The 20,451-nt window shown below is 39.6% G+C and overlaps 1 protein-coding gene across 3 annotated transcripts in view; it reads left to right on the top strand.

Annotated features, from left to right (window-relative positions):
• Positions 1-20,451, top strand: part of nphp4 (nephronophthisis 4) — a 144,497-nt gene that overhangs the window by 78,601 nt on the left and 45,445 nt on the right. For all 3 annotated transcript variants that reach the window (XM_020051866.2, XM_020051867.2, XM_034295795.1), the window contains exons 11-14: positions 8,260-8,315; positions 11,037-11,174; positions 15,435-15,613; positions 17,914-18,105. In XM_020051866.2, the coding sequence (XP_019907425.2) occupies positions 8,260-8,315; positions 11,037-11,174; positions 15,435-15,613; positions 17,914-18,105 (565 nt within the window). The remainder of the gene's footprint in view (positions 1-8,259; positions 8,316-11,036; positions 11,175-15,434; positions 15,614-17,913; positions 18,106-20,451) is intronic.

Raw genomic sequence — 20,451 nt, 5'->3', positions numbered from 1 at the left:
TTAAGGCAGTTCTGAATGCGAAAGGTGGTCAAACACAGTATTAGTATGGTGTTCCTAATAATCCTTTAGGTGAGTGTATATGGATGCATGTTGGGATCCCCCTTTGAAAATCCCCAACATTTTAAAGGGTGGAAATGCCTGCAGCAACATCAAAACAGAAATTCACTTTTGTAACAGTTATTGTACCTATCAAATAACTTGTTCATTGGAGAAATGACCGCTACAATAATCAAAGTTATAGTAGTAAATTAAGGCAGAGGGTCACAAACATTCTTATTTTGGCCCCCCTTCATCATCACATGGGAACTGTTTGTGTCTTTTTGTCCATATAACCCAGTGTAAGTATGTCATGGTTTTTCCCTAAAAAAAATACACTACCTTACTCTAAGTTAACAAAATGTTTGCAATGTTGACTAGCTAGTGAATTTGAGTATACATGTGCTATAATTCATAATAAGACATGGTACTAGTAACGTAATACGATCAGCTAATACAAGTCTACTAACATTCCTGACATGGCAATATATTTAGTCATTGTTGCAAGCTTTCTGACCATTCAGAATGATCACAAAGACTTTTCGATGCATGAGCATAATTTTCTTGAAGTTGTCAGCAAGCGTCTTTATTCAGAACTCCTAAGTAGTGGAGAGATTCCCTTTGAGAATGGATTACAGAGAAAAGGTTCTTTCTAATTTTGAATTGGTCTTTGAAATCACTTCAAACGTGTGCCTGCAGGTGTTTTCTTTCCTCACCAGAACAAGTTTTGTTTAGCACAAGGGGGAAGTTTAGAAACTGAAAAAGAATGCTTGCAAATATGAACACCTTTTTGAAACACACACAACCACTGCCAGTTAGCTACCCCTGGAGAAGGGCTTGAAAGGGCTTGAAAGTTCTGACTACCATCCATCAGAAGCAACATGCAAAATTGGATGCCGAACCAACGCAGTGTTATCTCAATGGTACCACCTGCTCTCTACATGATTAGAATGCTCAGTGATTAGAGTTTATGGGATAATGGGGTGATCAACACAAAGAAGCAGAATATCTCAAAAAGACTTAGGCCCAATATGCCCCCTTGATCTTATACATGCCTGCCATAGCTATTTCTTGTTGTCTTCTGCTCTGAATAAGAGTTGAGTTGATACCAAAATTCACCAGACCTGTAGATTGTCAGTAGGCTATACGTATATTGCAGTAAAAAATTTGATTTGTTTATCTCTCTTTGTGACAGCGCCAATGAGTTACAATCTATGTTTGGCACTCATGTAATCACAAGTCTATGACAGGACTGTTTTACACCATGGTACTGTTGTATTTGCTACCTTCTCCATATCGAATGCACCGTTATTAGATCTAAATTCTAGTCTATGGATCTATTCAATGTATTGAAACCTTGGAATACCTGCTGGTAAACTAATGTTTAAATGATTAAATCTCCTATTCTAGGCATCTAAACATTTTTATTCATTGAATAGTGTTTGATATAAACAGAATCCTCTGCAGAAATATCTGCTGAAATATCTTAACTTTGTGAGGACTTGATTAAGGTCTGGCAAAGGGGATTATTTGGTAAAACTTTATATTTAGTTGACCTATCTACTAATTAACTGACACGGTAACTACTGTTGAAACATCCTGAGTTTAATGAGCTGAAAAACAAAACCCATGACGTTTCCTATATGCACAAAAAGCGTATTTCTCTAAAATGCTGACCACCAAAATAACTGCCATATTTTCTCATGGTTAGTCATGGTAAAACTAGAGTCTGTTAGATGGTGAGTAATACTAAAATCTTTTTTGGTGAATAGTTACATTGGTATTGTCTATGTGGTCAGGTCTGTGGGAGAATTTGTTTAAAAAAAAAAATCTAACACTCCTTCACCAAGGCAATTGGATGCCTCTAACATTTGTAGATATTCACCTGATTGCCTTTGAAGAAATGTAACCCATCTCTGGATGTACACATTAAAAAGAAGCTTCTGGAAGACTGTGGACTACAAATGTTCTTCAGGAACTAATGCTGGCCAAAGCAAACAAATAACGATCAGCATAATTGATCTGATAATAACATACCTCGGCACCTACTGCTGTACCCCTGCTGTGTTGGCCCATCTTGGCTTATGTTACCACCAGTATTTGCAATTCACTCAGTGTACCTATTAAAGGAAAGAATAGGGAAACATTTTTCTTGAGAGAAAGGAGGCCCTAGCACAGTTTATTCAATTACAGCTCTAGCTGTATGCATGCATATACAAAATAAGAAAATAAAATGGTCCAGGACAAGCCATGAATGACAGAGTAATTAAAAGCATCCGTCAAAAGGCAAAACATATCTGACAGATACGGAAAAAAGGAAGAAACACTGTTCAAAGTCTTATCCGAAGGGCTAAGAAAAACTATTGCACAGATGAAATTAAAGCCCTCAAAATGAAGGCCTGTTGAGGAGGGAATACTATGCTACAGAAGACAAGTAAAAAAAAGTTCCCCAAATGTTCTTTGTGGGGAAAAATGCCCCCCTCAAGGAATTCGCTGAGAAACGAGCCCTAGTGGTCACACACTATTAACACCTACTGTATGCAAATGGTCTATTTACCCACAGTTTGGAAGACATCCTGTTTAAAAGTCGGGAGAAAGTACAGGAAAGACTCATTGTCAAGAAGATCATGCCAAATGCTCTTGAAGAATACAAAACCAGTATGGATGTCAGCCTAAACACAGCAATGAAAGCAATCCAAAATGGTCATGGTTCTGCTGACATGTTAATGGCTTTTGATCATGTTGACCATGCTAAACTCTTACAGCATCTGACCAGTCTGTTTCTGTGTCCTGCTCACTCTCCTGGCTACACATGCTATACAAAAGGGAGAACACAAACCGTGATGGCAAACGAAACTTACAGCTCATGGACAGATTTAAATGGCTTTCCCACTGATCAGCTTGTGGAAATCTACAATCTGATCCAATCAGGTTGTTAGGCTGCTCAAAGAAGCAGGAGGCTGCACTGGATAGGGTACCGAAAGGGCAAATAAGATGGTAACAAAAAACTGTGACCTTTCCAGGACCCTTCTATCACTATAGTCATAAAGAGAGCAAGAAGCTGTAGGATTAGTCACTGACATGCACCAACCTGACCACCCTCTAAATGACCTTCTACCACATAGAAAGAAAGAGAGTACAGGCAGGGTCCTCTGCAACCAGAATCTACTGTCCAGCATCACTGCAAGGACAAACAAGCTGAACAATTCTGCCATGTCTACTGCCAGCAGTCTTTTTAATAACCAAATTTGATTTTGTTAAACTGACATTACTTGTGTGTAATGACCTTTTTCAATGTTATTGGATTTTCTGGTATTTTTAAATTGTTGTTTTAAACTGAGCATTCTGCATAATTCAGTCTTTGTCTGCAAGCATGAATGAAGAGGAAATCAAATACCAAATGTGTTTACATTCCTGTTAGTGAGCCCTTCTCCTAGCCTGGATAATCCATCCATCTGACATGTGTGGCATATCAAGAAGCTGATTAAACAGATCAATCATTACAGTGGTGCACGTTGTGCTGAAAAAAAAAATATTGTTCACTTTTGTCACCAACACAATGCCACAGATTTCTCCGGTTTTAAGGGAGCATGTAATTGGCCTGCTGACCACTGGAATGTGAACAAGAGAATTTGATGTTAATTTTACGATCTTATGTTCAGCCAGAAAACACCACGTTTTAGTTTAACCGTTTAATAGAAACATACACAACAGGTCTTGGCATTAGTTCCTGCTCCTCTGGGGTAACTCGCTGCTATCACATGATTGTGTATACGATACTACTAATAATGATATCAACACCACAATATCTTTAATATCAAACCCCACAGACAGTGAGCAAGGTACACAGTACCAATTCCCCCCTTAAAAAGGAAACACAGAATTAATCAGGTGGCGGCAGGGGTGGTGGGTGTGTTCGCTACTGCATGCTTGTTAGATCAACGCGCATCAGACTGGGTGAGTAACCTGATGATTAAATAGGCAGTATGCAGTCTTATGTTGTGATAGGAGCGATCCGTGTCGTCAGCTGTTATGTCTCTGACCAATGAGCACTCAGTTTTCCTGTCTGAAGTGGCTATGCAAATTCATCTCCAACATTATTTTAAAGAAATGGGCAGTACAGTATGTCTAACCGGCATCACAATCACAGACCACCTGCAACTACGTCAGCCCAGGGAGTCCACATCTAGCTTCTTTACCTGTGGGATCATCTGAGTCCAGCCGCCAAGACCGCTGATGAATCTAACAGAAAAATCTTAAACCTGACTGCTTTTTTGTGTTGTAACCTTCACTGGCACACTGGAGCAGTTGCGTTTATATTTTGGTTTGAATGTAACAAAAAACAAAAAAAAATCTACTGAGGCAGTAAACAAGAAATCAGTCAATAAAATGAATGGAATTCGGTCCTAATCAAATATGGCTGGAAATATAGAAAATGAATCATTTACAGATACCTTGACAAAACAAGGTTGTGACCAGAAAGCTGTATGACAACACATCACCACCACAGGCACAGTTGATCAGGTTTTTGATTGTCTGCAAAAAAGTTAATTTCTTCTGTTTTGCATTCTAATGGAGGCCTCACAAAATGCTGACTAAAAACAAAAAAAATGTTGAACCTTTGTTTTGTATTTGTGTTTATGTCAATGTTATCTTAATTTTTTACTGCTTAGGTAAATGGCTTTTATTCAAATTTGGCAGTGTCCTAAAACCTTTGCACAGTACTGTAAGTGTACACCATCTGTGTATTTAAACCTGTTTATGTATGTTTGTATGAATGTGTTTTTTTTCTACATTTGTGTCAAAATTTTTCTACATTTGAGTTATTTTCTAGAAGGTTTCATTTACAAGCTGTAATGTGTAATTCAAGTCTTTGATGCCCCGTGGCTGTATTTGATTCATCTGACAAGTAAAGAGGATCAAACATTTCACATGGCATTCCTATGCCTTAAACCAGTTATTTGTAAATAGGAAACTAAAACACTTAGTAAGTCATACCATTTCATATGTATCCATGAGCAATTTATGATGGCTGTTAAACAGTTCTGGTTGTATGTACGTTTGTTTGTTTGCATGTATGTTTGAGGAATGCTCTCTCACATGGTCGATGCATTTAATACTCACGGATGTAGCAACAAACACTTGAATGGCTTGCCCACCATTTCATAATGTTTGGGTAATGATCAACAAAACTACTTAGATTATTGATGAACCACCAACTATGCATATGTGTTTGAATGTACATGGGAGCCTGACTTTATACACTCACCTAAAGGATTATTAGGAACACCTTACTAATACTGTGTTTGACCCCCTTTCGCCTTCAGAACTGCCTTAATTCTATGTGGCATTGATTCAACAAGGTGCTGAAAGCATTCTTTAGAAATGTTGGCCCATATTGATAGGATGCACATCCAGGGCACGAAGCTCCCGTTCCACCACATCCCAAAGATGCTCTATTGGGTTGAGATCTGGTGACTGTGGGGGCCATTTCAGTACAGTGAACTCCTTGTCATGTTCAAGAAACCAATTTGAAATGATTCGAGCTTTGTGACATGGTGCATTATCCTGCTGGAAGTAGCCATCAGAGGTTGGGTACATGGTGGTCATAAAGGGATGGACATGGTCAGAAACAATGCTCAGGTAGGCCGTGGCATTTAAACGATGCCAAATTGGCACTAAAGTGTGCCAAGAAAACATCCCCCACACCATTACACCACCACCAGCAGCCTGCACAATGGTAACAATGCATGATGGATCCATGTTCTCATTCTGTTTACGCCAAATTCTGACTCTACCATCTGAATGTCTCAACAGAAATCGAGACTCATCAGACTAGGCAACATTCTTCCAGTCTTCAACTGTCCAATTTTGGTGAGCTCGTGCAAATTGTAGCCTCTTTTTCCTATTTGTAGTGGAGATGAGTGGTACCCGGTGGGGTCTTCTGCTGTTGTAGCCCATCCGCCTCAAGGTTGTGCGTGTTGTGGCTTCACATGTTTTGCTGCATACCTTGGTTGTAACGATTGGTTATTTCAGTCAAAGTTGCTCTTCTATCAGCTTGAATCAGTCGGCCCATTCTCCTCTGACCTCTAGCATCAACAAGGCATTTTTGCCCACAGGACTGCCACATACTGGATGTTTTTCCCTTTTCACACCATTCTTTGTAAACCCTAGAAATGGTTGTGAGTGAAAATCCCAGTAACTGAGCAGATTGTGAAATACTCAGACCGGCCCGTCTGGCACCTACAACCACGCCACGCTCAAAATTGCTTAAATCACCTTTCTTTCCCATTCTGACATTCAGTTTGGAGTTCAGGAGATTGTCTTGACCAGGACCACACCCCTAAATGCATTGAAGCAACTGCCATGTGATTGGTTGATTAGATAATTGCATTAATGAGAAATTGAACAGGTGTTCCTAATAATCCTTTAGGTGAGTGTATATCATTATGGTTGCAGAATCTGATCAATGATTGATTGACAAGCCAAACCTAGAGTTGGGCTTGAGTTGAGCTCTGCTTGAAATTAAATAGGTGGCAGCACTTATTTTTGGTGCCGTTTGTACCAGTACTATTTTATATTTATGTACTGGATCTTAAAATTACTTCTGAGTAGTAGATTATTTATGTGTTGAAGAAAACATTAGCCAAAGTATTATTGATATATCTGTATCAACTTTGAATTTTTAGGTTTGGCTTTTAGTTTACTTTAAAAAAATAGTTTTGGCATCCATAGTCCTCCAACACTTGCACCTGCAAATCTGCAGTCCCTGCGAGACACAAGTAATTGGTCTTGCTTTATTCCTAAAAGATTTAGTCTACGGACATGGTTTTCGAGAGTTTTGCATGGACCAGGTGCAACCTTTTGTAGGCTGAAATGGGCTGCTCAAATCCTGAGGCACAGCAACGCCAAATTATATGTACATGTCCTAGTTATGGTCCTAGTCATGTGCCCATTGGAATGAGAAACCATTTTTCAACATTATAATTATAGCAAAGTTGATAGCGCATGACCCTTGCACCGCCAGGGTTGTTGGTTTGATTCCCATAGGGTTAGGGCCAGTAAAATGTTTGAAGATGCACGCACTACTGTGAGTCATATAAGGTATATTATTGCCCTCAAAGTAGCCTGAAAGAAAGAGCTGCCACGGTGCAGATTTCTGAGCATGTCCATCCCGGTTTAAGTTGCTGCACCCATTCTTCCACATCAGCCTATCAAAGTCAAATAACTTGCTTTACGTATTAGTTAGTCTGCACCAGTTTGTGGGCATTAGGCATTGCGCATATACATTGCTGTAAAAATCGGTTGGATTCCTAAGCTGTCAACATCTCAGTTGATCACAAATTAGTCACTTCATGTAAAAAAAAAAAAAAGGATGAATTAAAAATGTAGGGTCTACAGCAACAACTAAAGACAGATGAAATACCTAAAAACAAAATGGATGCCATGGATGACATTGGTTCCCAGCACTACTACTCATCTAGCACTACTGTGTCTTCCTATCTACACAGTAGTCAGAGTAAATGAATCCAACAGCAAGACTGCACCCCAGGCTACTACAGCCATTTCCAAATGGCCAGTCAGGACGAGCAGAGAGAGAGAGAGAGATGGCTTTAGAAAGATAGAAAAAAAAACAAGCTGGTAAAAGAGACCGGTGAGACTTTTATCTCTCAAAAGAGATAAATCATTATAGATCAACATTATAGATCACACATTTCCGATGTGGGCTCCTGTATAACTTCAATTACTGTGTGTGCATTTTAGAGGGATGTTATTTGATTTCAAGTTCAATAAAGTTGACTATGCAATTAACATTGGACTCTAATAAATAGTGCCTTTCACAGCCAGCTATGGTACATCCCTTTTTTATTGTGAATTTAGTGCACTGTGCTGGGAACTTGAGAAACCGCACTGGTTATGTTTCACTAAATGCTTAACCAAGCTACAAATGAACAAGCCTCCTTCAATATGTGGTCAGCAAGGAGGATATGACAATGATTTTAAGATTGGATAGTAGTAATAACTCTAATTTTGTAAAATTTCGCTTAGGAAGTTACAGTATATGAGTAGCCATAAAAATATTATTCTAGTGTACCCATACTTTTACAAGTCTAAATGCTTGTCGGAGTTCTACAGTATAACCCTTCTAGGAATTATATTCTTATGGAAGTAGCTACAGAAAAGGTAAGACCAAAGAAGCTAAATTAAGTGTTCTCTGTTCAGGTCCAAGTCGGTGTGCCCCTCAAGCATCTCCAACCGGATCGCCACAAGGCCCAGGGGTAAGTCTGTCACACAAAGCAGGTACTGTTAAAATAGTCAGACATGGTCAATCATGGATGAGTCATTGATAGTTCCCTGATAGCATGGTCAGCTTCCCACAGCTCCAAAATGTCCATCTCCATTTAATCTAGCACTGTCAGACTCCATCAATTGAAACTAACTAGCATTTTGTACAAGCTTGAAATGGTTTGGTTTAGCAAAGAGGTTTTTCAACAGATTTTCAAAATTTTGCAGTACTATCTCTATTCTTGAATCAACCAAAAATATATCTTCTAAACATCTGTGTCCAGTTGTATTTTAGGAAATGTTGTTTTTCCAATGCATGTTTTGCATTGATTGTGGCAGGTAAGAGTCCACTGCAAAATGCTACACGTCATGATGTCACCTGTCTCCAGTGAGAGGTTTGAAAAAGAGACAAAATGGTGTGTGAGCTTGAGCTATGGCTTTCACGCTGAAAGGGGCTAGGACCTATGATGAAGCTCTCTTCAAGGGATAAGGCCAGGAACATGGCTGCTGACATACACATAATACATGGCCGTATAATGAGGTGCCTTAGTCTTTTTAGTTTTAGCTAAACATACTATATAATATACTTTTTATTGCATATGCAAGGGCTCTCAAATGTATTCACCCCCATTGGACCTGTCTGCATTTTAATGTGTTACCACCTGACCTTTTGCCCTTTTCGCCCGGGTACTCAGTTTTTAAGGATAGCCTGTTTTAAACCGATTTCTAAATAACAGATCTACTGTATTTCTTAGTAACATAATTTACTATGATTTAAGGGATAATCATTTCCCAAGAAATGTTTTTATTTTCTACCCTGATTGGCGCTTTTGAAGAACATTATTCTGGATTCAGAACCTTAATCTTATTCAGCCTAATTGAACACGGATGGACAACATTAAAAACTAATTACATGACTTCTGAAGACAATTGGTTGCACAATTACTTATTCAGGTGAATCATAGCAAAATTGTTGAGTACAGTCGTGGAAATTTTGTTTTTCACCGTTTAATGTTTGGCATAGCCCTGTGGTTCGCAAAGTGTGGGGTTTGGCAGGGAGAAAGGTAGATTAGGGATCTACTAAAGAGAGAATTAGCTGGATTCTCACATTCAATTGAACCATCTCATTTGATATATAGGTTATAATCATAACTCTCTTGACATCATTATTGGCAGCTTTCTGTAATAACTCATACATTCTAACTTTTGGCCCTCTGAGTTGACACAGGCCTCTGACACCAGGCTGAGTCAATGCTGGCGGCTACACCTGCTCTTATCTTCTTTTAATTTGTGAAAACCATTATTAAATCAGACTTGTGATATCATGCTGATGGCCCAAAGTACAATCAGGCTGAAATTCCAGGGGATTTTTTTCATAGAGCCCTTTCACTTTCACATTTTCAGAGTGATGTTTTGACCTTAAACTCTTAGGTTCCGTATGGAATGTTACTTTCTAAGTGGGTTCCATTCCAGATGTGTCAGGTTCTAAAAGAGCATGCAATTGGTATGGTGGTAGCAGGAATGTTAACCAGAGCTGTTGCCAAATAATTTGATGGTCAATTTCTGTACCATAAGACAGTTCCAACATTGTTTTATAGAATTTGTTAGCTCCCCTGACAACCACAGAACATATGTATCCACTGCCTGCAGTTTGGTATTATAACCATCTTCAGTGGGCGAATGCTGGCATTTGATGACCACTGTATAATTTGACAGCCCTGAAAATATTTTTTATGTATGCTACCTCCTTACTCCCTCTCTCCATTCTATCTGCCAGCCTGTGTCTTTCTTTCTTTCTCTGTTTTTCTTCCATTTCTCTCTCTCATTCTACTTCCCTTTCTTTCCCCAACCAATGAGTATTTTTTCTCTCATCCTTCTCCCACCTCCTCTCTTTCTCTCACTTACTGTAAGACATATGACGACAAGCATCAGCTGAGAGCTCGACTTCACACTGGTGACACACACACACAATCCCACGCCGCGAGTCACTACAGCTTGCCGCTGTGGGTGTGAAACACACCAGACTCTACGAGGCGCTTCTGTGTGAGAGCACACAGACACACACACGCACACACACTGACACACACACATGCACACACACGCGCACACAGACACGCACAAACATACCGAAGCAGGAGAACATGCAGAGCAGGCAATTAGTGGTGGTGTTGAGCTTGGGCATGAGCTACATTGCCAGCCTTCTCCACCCATCCTGTTTGCCCTGACAGATTATGGGAGTGACGACAACAGAGCAGTCAGCTGCTCTTTGAGATGACTTGGGCTCATTTCCCTGATCTTCTGAAATGACCGACTTTGTACAAGCCCACCTTTGATATCAATGCTTATGTCCTTGTTATGGTGACCTTGTCCTTTAATCGTAGCTTGTTTGTATGATGTCTTGTCAAGTTTGTCTCGTTGGAACTGACAGAAATGACAGGTGGATTTGAATTTGACACATATTCCTGAAACGACAACCATGTTTTTATCTGCTGAAGCTAGTGAAGCCTATGTGTTGCGGTGGTGGTGTGCCAGCTTTAGAGAATAAGGAACACCTCTCAAAACGACATCCTGTTCTAAACATCGTACACCACTTTTGACCAACCGTAACATTCATATCTTATTTGGCTTTTTTTTTTTTTACGTAGTGGTGATATATTTTGTCATATTCTTTTAATAAAGCGTAAATAGTTAATGAGAATTCTTGTTGTTTCTAGCTCTCTATGTCTCAGCTGGCAGCTACTTCACGCTACCCAACCATGAGCCACTCCACTGCTGCGTCGCCATGGCAACAGCCGTTTCCCTGTCAGCTCTATCCTTCCCCATTGGCATCGGCCCACCAGCTGTCACATGTCGTAAGATTCCACCCCCGTACCCCCTGCCATGCACATACATACACAAACACACACAGGGATACTCCCATTGTTACTCAATCACAGACACAGGAAGTCACACAGACACATGAAGTCACACACAGACACACACCGAGACAGGCACACACAGACACACTGAGACAGGCACACACAGACACACACAGACACACTGAGACATGCACACACAGACACACACAGACACACTGAGACATGCACACACAGACACACTAAGACAGGCACACTGAGACAGACACACTGAGACAAACACACACAGACACACTGAGACATGCACACACAGACACACTAAGACAGGCACACTGAGACAGACACACTGAGACAAACACACACAGACACACTGAGACATGCACACACAGACACACTAAGACAGGCACACTGAGACAGACACACTGAGACAAACACACACAGACACACTGAGACATGCACACACAGACCTGCACACACATAGGTATCTCACAGGTATGCACATGCACGTTCAGACTCATTTATGCCTTTGTGCATCTCCATGGATACACAGACACATTTTTATTCAAAGAATTGCTAACCTACTTAACCAAAGCTATGTACAGATACTTAACTGACACACACATGAGAGCACACATTTGTGGAAGTGCTTTTGGTCTGAGGTGCTTCACAAGGTTTGCCATATATTTTAAATGAAAAGAAACCTACTCTTTGACTCTGCTCTCACTTCAATGCAAAAAGGCTAATCCAATTTTCTCAAGGTATCAAATTCTTTACAAGCTGGGATTTTCCTCCTGAAAAAAAATGTAATCATTCTCTTCAGGGATTTCATTAAACACGTCCTGAGCACATTACAAATGCATTCTATTCCTTTGAATTCTCATTTTGACATTGAAACCAATGCAACATTCTATGCGAAGTTCCTCTGTCGTAGAGCACATGGTGTTGAGTACACATAATACACCAGCCTTTTTCATTTATTTACAGTTGCTGCCAAGAAAATGCACTGTTGAAACATTCTTTCTAGGGGTGGCATGAAAAGTCAATAAAGTGTAGTTGCACATGTTTCCCCACTAGATTGTGTTGATACACTGATGCTAATAATCTTTTTATTTAAGCCATATTTTCGGTACACTTTGGCAATAGCAAGCAGAGTGTTTATTTTGGAATGGACTAAGTTAGTGGCACCGAAGACAATATTTGGTATAACATCCTTTGGCAAAGATAACTGAAGTAAACCATTGAACATTGTGCTCCAAACAACTTGGTAATCTGCTAAATTAATACCAGAGTCGGCCAAGTAACCACATTGGATTATCAAACCTTACCCACATTGGACTGTTGGTAGGCTGTTCTTTTCTTTTACCATTTACTCATCTATTAACATGACGCTAGGAGTGCCAATTTTTGTTTAATCTGTCAGAAAAACAGGATTTAACCCTTTTTCGTTATGTCCTGTGTGTTTGAACACCGTTTCAATTTGAAGTAATTTGAATTACAGTAGTGTTGTTGTGCGTAGTATTGCCGACTATTGAGCTAGAATATGCCAGATCAAATCCAAATTGTCTTTCGTTTTATTCCGTTGAAAAAACACTTTATTGATGTTCAAATACTATTTAATTTACTACAGTACATTCTATAAAACCCTTATTACTCACACACCTTAATCATCCAAAACATTAAAATGGATGGATGGTTTGATGTGAAGCATCTGGTAAGGATAAGGAATTGTGGGTCAAGGATTGTTGCTCGCTTAACTATTTATAAATCCTTGCTAAAGAGAGGAGAGTTAGGACAATTTAAGTGTTTAGCATTTGGAAATATGCTGTAAATGAGTTTTCAACAACCATCAATAGGCCTCCACATCTCCTTCACGTACAGCAGCCTATACACATGGCCTCACTGTGATTCTACAGAATGAATGAGTCATGTGTTCCACCTGCCACCATGACAGTACCTGGGTGGTGTGATGCAGCTTCTGGTTCCTTTTTACTGATCCAAACATGCTCTCTGGGATAGCCAAACACTTTAATTAATGTGTACCCCAGTTCTAATCTATAAATTCTTATTACTTTATATCCAACATCTATAGAACATCTATAGACGACTAGCGTCATCAGGCCCGGTAGTTCTGAGCCATGTCCTAGGACTCCGTTCATCCTAAGATCCAACAGGAAACCAAGGAAAGGAGAGAAAGCATACTTAAGATCCAACAGGATATCAGATAAGATGCAATATTAGATTAGATTCAACTTTGTCATTGAACAGTATGAGTATTGTACAACGAAATGCAGTTAGCTTCTAACCAGAAGTGCAAATAGAAGAGGGCAGGAAATGTACAAGTGAAGTATTATGTATGTGCAAGTGTGATGAGGCAAATGCAATGGCAATTCGGACAGTACAATCGAGCAAGTTGGAGGTGTAAGGTAGTCTGTGCAACTGAAGTGCAGGAATAGCAGCAATGAGGTTTCCGAGGTGGACAAGCAGTACAAGAAGAGTAGTGCAACAAGGTTCCTGAGAGGCAGGTGGGCGGGTGGGTATGGTTAGTGATGAGATGGGTCACAGAGTTCAGCAGAGTTACAGTAGATGGGAAGAAGCTATACTGCAGTGGGAACAAAGTGACCTGTACCACCTGCCTGATGGTAGGAGGGCAAACAGTTTGTGGCTTGGATGTGATGGGTGAAGGGTGTCTGATGACACCACATGCCCTGCGCAGACACCCCTTGCGCTGAAGATCCATGATGGCTGGGAGCTGGGCACCAGTGATGTTCTGGGCGTTCTTCAACCTCCTCAAAAGGTACAGGCACCGCTGTGCCTTTTTGACCGGTGTTGAGGGTCCAGCAGAGGTCCTCGGAGATGTGGACACCCAGGAATTTGAAGCTGGACACACGCTCTACCTCAGTGCCATCGATGAGAACTGGGGCGTAACTGCAGCCTCTAGACTTCCTGTAATCCACAATGTGCTCCTTGGTGTTCTTTGCACTGAGGACCAAGTTGTTATCAGCGCACCATGCCGCCAGGCACCTGACCTCCTCTCTGTAGGCGGACTCATCATTGTCACTGATTGGGCCTACCACCCTGGTGTCGTCAATATGGCAGTAAGCTAGTGACTTTACTGTAATAGCATTCAAAATTGGTGATTTGTCAATTCAGTGCCATGCTGTTCATCTTAACACCCCAGGGCAAGATTGAATCAATCCTTGGATCTACTGAATTGTACTGAAGAGATTAGTCTTTGGTAAAGACCTAAAGGTTGAGATTAAGTCTGCCTTTTTCTCACATGGATTGGCAGATCATTCCACATAAATTGAGCTCTATTGAAACCCTACATCATGTTGTTTCTTTTGAAGTTCTAGGAACAGTGGGCAGGCCTACATCTTTAGACCTTGAAGTACAGCAGAACAACATTCAGAGAGATAAGAAAGAATAATTTAATCCTTTGTAAATTTGCTCTAAAACTTTAAAATCAGCCCTAGCCTTAACAGGAAGACAGTGTAGCTTCACTTGGGTTATATGATGAAATGTTTTTGTTCCAATCGAGATTCTAGCAGCCTTAAAGCACTCTTATATAGCACTAGTGTATATATATATTTAGTCAGAGATTAGAGCAGTGCAACAGTTTAATCTGGAAGAAACAAAAGAGTGGAGGAAGTTTGCATTTTCTTTTTAAACATGCATACTCAGGAATAGTGTGTAATTTGGTTTCTAATGGTCATTGAATGTTTTTTGTTTGTTTGCCTTGCAACTGTATCTATTTTTTTTATTGTATTCTCCTGAATCATGTTGAAAAAGTAGTCTGATTGAACAGCATTGAGGCTTTTCAATGCTGCTCATTTCTGTCTTTCCAGGCAAGCTGGAATACTTCCATACAATATTATGTTGTTATACTTGATACACATTGAGTAAAGTACAGGGTCAAATCCTAAATGAGACACTTGCCTATTCCCCTTAAGTGCATAGTGGTCTGGTCAAAAGTAATGTGCAATAAGAGGAGTTGAGTGCACTATATGAGGATAAGAGTCACAGAGATCCTTTGAAATTATTCAGAAAGTATATGTAATGCTATGAATTTCAGATGCAGCCTCTGTCTAATAACTTTAGGAAATATTATGTCTTCAGGGCATGATATCTGTACATGGCTGATAAGGGTTTTGGTCTTTCTCTCTAACTCCCTTTATCCTTGTTTTTTTGTTTTGTATTTTATATTATTTTACATTATTTCTTACGTTTCTTTCCCGCTCTCTCTCTGTTTTGTGTCAGGAGTGCCCAGCTGTCAGCCACATTGCCCACCTAGAGGTGGGGTCCTCTGGGGATGGGTCCCTTGGGGATGGTCTCTCTGGTTCAGCATTGGCCTGCGATGGCCCCTCTGAGCTCCAGGAGCTAGCATTCACCCCTGTCCATGCCCCAGTCATCACCATGGGAATGCAAGCCACAACCAAGTGAGCACATTGTTCCCTTTACTGCTGTACATGTCTTTCAGAAGACCCGCAGGATAATGAGTAAAGGATTGATAGGTCCTTAAAGTCCTTGAAATTGCCATTACAAGGATGTATGATGGGAAAAAATTGCATAAACGGCAGAACAAAATGTTTGATAACCGTGACCCTTCAAAGCTTACTACAGCTGCTAGTAATGTATCTCAAGTGTTGCATCTTTGAAAGGCCTCTATTGCTGGTAATGCAGTTCTACACTAGTCTTTCTGCCCTGTTACTTCACGACTATGATTAGCCACTCACATCTGAGCGGGCTTGGATGGTGTTTGCGGTTGATACTTGCAGTTTTAACTTGTGTGATGAAAGGCTGTCAAATTCCAGCCGGCCATGCATCGTTGCTTTAAACATTAAACACACCTCAAACGCTCTCCTTGTTTTATCTGCCTTAATATCTCCATCTAAAGGCTTGGGCAGCGGTCTATTACACCTCAATGCCCTTCTGTCTCACCGTATACCCAGAGATTGATGGGTGTGCTGGTTGGTCTAATGTGTATAGTTAATAGTGCAAAGTGGACAGTTTACAGTAGATATAATATTAAGTTAGCAACACATTTGCAGTGGTAGGATCCCAAGAATAGTGCCTCATGGAACTATTTGAAATATATGACATTCTGCAGTATATCATTTATTTAATTGCTGTTTGGGATTATTCAGTGGAGAAAGATCTTATCTGCTGAGTAAGTTTGCCATGCTGTAATTTCAGATGTAATTCTCAATCAAAAGTAACATCTTAATTCAGCCTTGATTTGATTAATATTCAGCCACTGTCATTTCAAAGGATTTCAATCTAGTACACGGATGTGATTATTTAAATTACATTTAAAGGTGCTAAACATCTGTGTTATCTCCTTCATGTGTGTGGCAGATGTTAGAGCATCTCACCAGTAACTGAAAGGTTGCTAGATCCAGTTCCACAGCTATCTAGGTGAAAAGTCTGTAGTTTTGTCCTTGAGTAAGTCAGTTAATCCTAATTTGTCCTGTATGTGGTTCTGAAAAGGTATCTGTTAAATGACTCAACCTAAAAAATGAGCATGTGGATGATGGGTAAATTACAAGAACATTACAAGAACATAAATGTTCCTCTCCACTGCTCCATAACATAATGGAGAGGCTTTGACAAACACGAGTGTGAAGTCCCAGACATTAAGTTTCATCGAACCACCTCTGTTTAACCCACAAATGGGATGTCCTTTTTAGTTGCATGATGGTCTCAAGATAAAATTATCTTGGTGAACATTGAGTAGTTCCCTGTACATTCCTGGTCTAGTTTGAGTCTGGTTCTGGGGACATTACTAGGATGTTCTTAGAAAGTGCTACCATGCTCCCTTTGAAGATTTTGTCACATGATGGTCCCAGGTGTCTGAAAACATTATGTAAAATGTAATTACTTTTTTTTGCAGTACATTGTGCAGCTAAAATATTTTATTTTTCAAATCACTGACAATAGGATAGCATTTGACATGATTACGTAGTACTAACTTTTCAATATGACCCCTTTTTAGATTTGGTATATGCTAATGAACTTTGCTGCACCAAAAAGTCTGTACAATTCCTAGAGGTCTGCTATACATTCATTACTTTATCTATGATACATCTTCTCTGCCCTCAGAGGAAAGGGTGCCAATCTGACTCATCGTTGATTTAATTTACTTACTTCAGCAATTTGAGGATTTTTTTTAAGGATAGTATCTGATGTTTTTTGGCATATTATTCAGTTGAAATCTTCCTCCTGAATCACAATGTTCCATACTGTATAAAATGTTTTCTTAACTGTAACTTTAACAGGGCTGAGAAATACTTTGAACTGCAAAGTGTAGGGATACAGATCCCTTCGCTGACATACATTTTGTGGTGTAGCAAGTAGATTGGAAGGTTGTCAAACAAAATGTGCATTTAAATCCCAGGTGAAGAAAAGTAATGGATTTAATTATTTAAAAGTGCTATATTAAAGGCCCTGCTTGTATGGTATCCCATACAAACAGGGGGATACCATACAATCATTCGAAACTATCATTCGATCATAGTCATCAGAAAGACTATGATTGAATGTCCTAATTTCTTCCTGAAAATTCAATTGGCCATGTCCCCTGGTCAACCAGGAAGTGAACCAAACCAAACCATAACCTCCCAAGAATGTTCTAATATGTACTGAATGGTGTTCCTTAAGGGTTTTCTGGACAAAAGTAGTGCATTATAGTATAGCAAGTAGGATACAATTGAGCTGACCGTCTGCTCCTTTTTTGCAGATCTTCCTCTATGAGTTCCAGAGGCTCCCTGGCACACCTCTACTCGGCTGGTTTCCCCAACATCACAGACCTCAGTGGGATGGTGGCTGAAGTGCTTGACCCGACAGAACCAGTCAACTTTGACCCTCAGAAAGAGGAGGCAGATCCCCTCCAGGGCAATGTGCTCCTGCTGCAGTTTCTGGCATTTTCCAGGTGAACCCACTGTTGTCCAGTCATGTCTGTGGATCAATGGCACCATGCATAAACATTTCTGACGTAGCGTAGCCTGGAGACTAGGCTGATATATACAAGATCTATTGTCAAAGTTCTTTGAGAAGAAATACAGTATTGATTTGCCATGTGCATGCTGAAAACAATACAAATATAAGGCTGAATTCTAACCTCCACTTCAGTTTTATCCTCAATTTGTCCTGCATTGATGTCAATGGCAGACTAATGTCGCATTTCATTGGAGACTTACCAAGACACAAGTGTGTTTCCAGTGTTTTATATTAATGTAAACTGTAGTGTAATGTTACTGTTTGCGGTGTGACACTAATAATTTGGAGATGCAGAATTTCACTATATATTGAACCAAAGGTCAATTGTCTCACCCGAAGACAATGTGACATCACGTTTTATAAATAGGTATGTTGATGTTTGTGGCAGAACATTTACTTCTTCATTTTTTTCCAGTGTGTCTCTTCTGAGTATATTAGTATGAGGCATTTATGTTTTGCTGTGCAAAGTGATTGAATTCAATGTTTGATCACCAGTGGGGGGGGGGGGCGTTGCAGTAACAATACTTTCTGCAATGAAGAGTACCATCATGGAATACGATTCCAATTCTATTGATTATTGTAGATTTACTGTTCAAAGACTTCTCATGTTACTACATTACTACTTGGCTGCCTGGATTTTGTTTATTCATAAACTTCTCTTTTGTTAACTGCACCGCGCTCATGGGCAGAAGTGGCAGGGAACAAGATTACGGTGTTGCATTATTCTACCTAAATCTATTGACTGCTTTTCAAATGGCTTGTTGGCACAAAATCCCAATAATCTACTGAGAGGTTGGTGGGTAGGGCTACAAATTGGTTGGGTTTTTAAGTAATTTAGCTGACTAGATAATGAATACTGAAAGTATTTCCTAACGTTTCCTAAAGTCTCTGTTGGTACAATAAGTACTTTGTTGTTATTAGTGTGGTTAATTTCTTTTTGATCTCATACCTAGAAATATAGCACTGCACCAGGAATGTGACAATGGCAATAATTGAATACTTTTAGACAATTGCTTTAAGTGATTGGTGTGTTATCTTTTGTTTTATTTCGTTTTTTTATTGTGGTGTAGCATGATGTGTCCTACAAAAGATATTGGTAATTCATGATATGCAGTACATAAACCATAATTTAGCCTACTTTTCTTATTTCTTTTAATTGGCCAAGAAAATACCAGTTTAGTAGCACTTCAAAGTTTTTTGGCAGCATCAAACAAACTATTTTTTTGTTGTTTAGCCATTATTTTTTATGTTTGTGTTTTCATGTTTACATGCGCTACAGTTGTAAAGGACAATTTTGCTGTGATTCAAAATATAAATACATATTCAAATATGATGAAATCTAACCTGCAGAAAGTAACCTAATCCAAACTGAAGTATGGTGGGGGAATTGTGATGTTGGGGCTGTCCTTAGGAATCCTTGTTAGGATACAGGGCATCTTGGACTCTATTAAGAATCAGAAGATTTTATTGCTAAATCTGGCCTCCTCTTCCTGGAGGCTAAAACAGCATTTTCTTTGGATCTTGAGGTAGCATAGTTATTGAAATAATTCCTCCATATCCATGTCTCACTAACCACAGAATCAAGCTTATGTGGGTTGAGCTTAAGACAAGACCAAGGACGTATGCTCTCAGATCCCTTGCTTCAGTATTTGTTCTCACACTGCATAAAACATAATAGGAGTAGACCTTTGTATAACTATTGTTATCTCGGCAAGAGGAGGATGCACAAAGTACAAATTAAGCAAGCCACACTTTTTTGAGGTTTATAATTGTGTTCAACTCACATGAAGATGTTCAGTTTACATGTTTTAATATGAAATGTATTTCTATTTTTATATCTAAGACCTATGTCATTTGTTTTTGTATTCTACATCACTATGAACATTTAAAGATTTTATTGGGCATGTAAAAAGTATAGAGGACATGTGCGATAAATTCAGTAGGATTTACTTACCAAAAAGTATACAACTATCACCAAGGTGCCTGTATGTATTGGAACTCAAGGGGTACAGACAACACCTCATTCATTTACCTACTGTAGGATACCCACATTTCACAGTCAAAACACAGCAGAACCCAGGACAGTGCTTTGCTTTGGTAGGCTTGCAATTTGGAGGCCACCTACTGCAACACTGTGTACTGTATGTGGCGAAACTGCCAAATACTAGTACCATCAGCCCACACCTATATTTAGGCTGACCAGTCTTGCTATGAAGGGCTGATTTTTAACAAGATTGTCACCAAAAGCTTGCTTTATATAGCAATTCATGTAGCAGCC

This window comes from Esox lucius, chromosome 12 (genome assembly GCF_011004845.1).
Source record: "Esox lucius isolate fEsoLuc1 chromosome 12, fEsoLuc1.pri, whole genome shotgun sequence".
Taxonomy (NCBI): Eukaryota; Metazoa; Chordata; class Actinopteri; order Esociformes; family Esocidae; genus Esox; species Esox lucius.
This window is presented reverse-complemented; position numbering and strand designations above follow the sequence as displayed.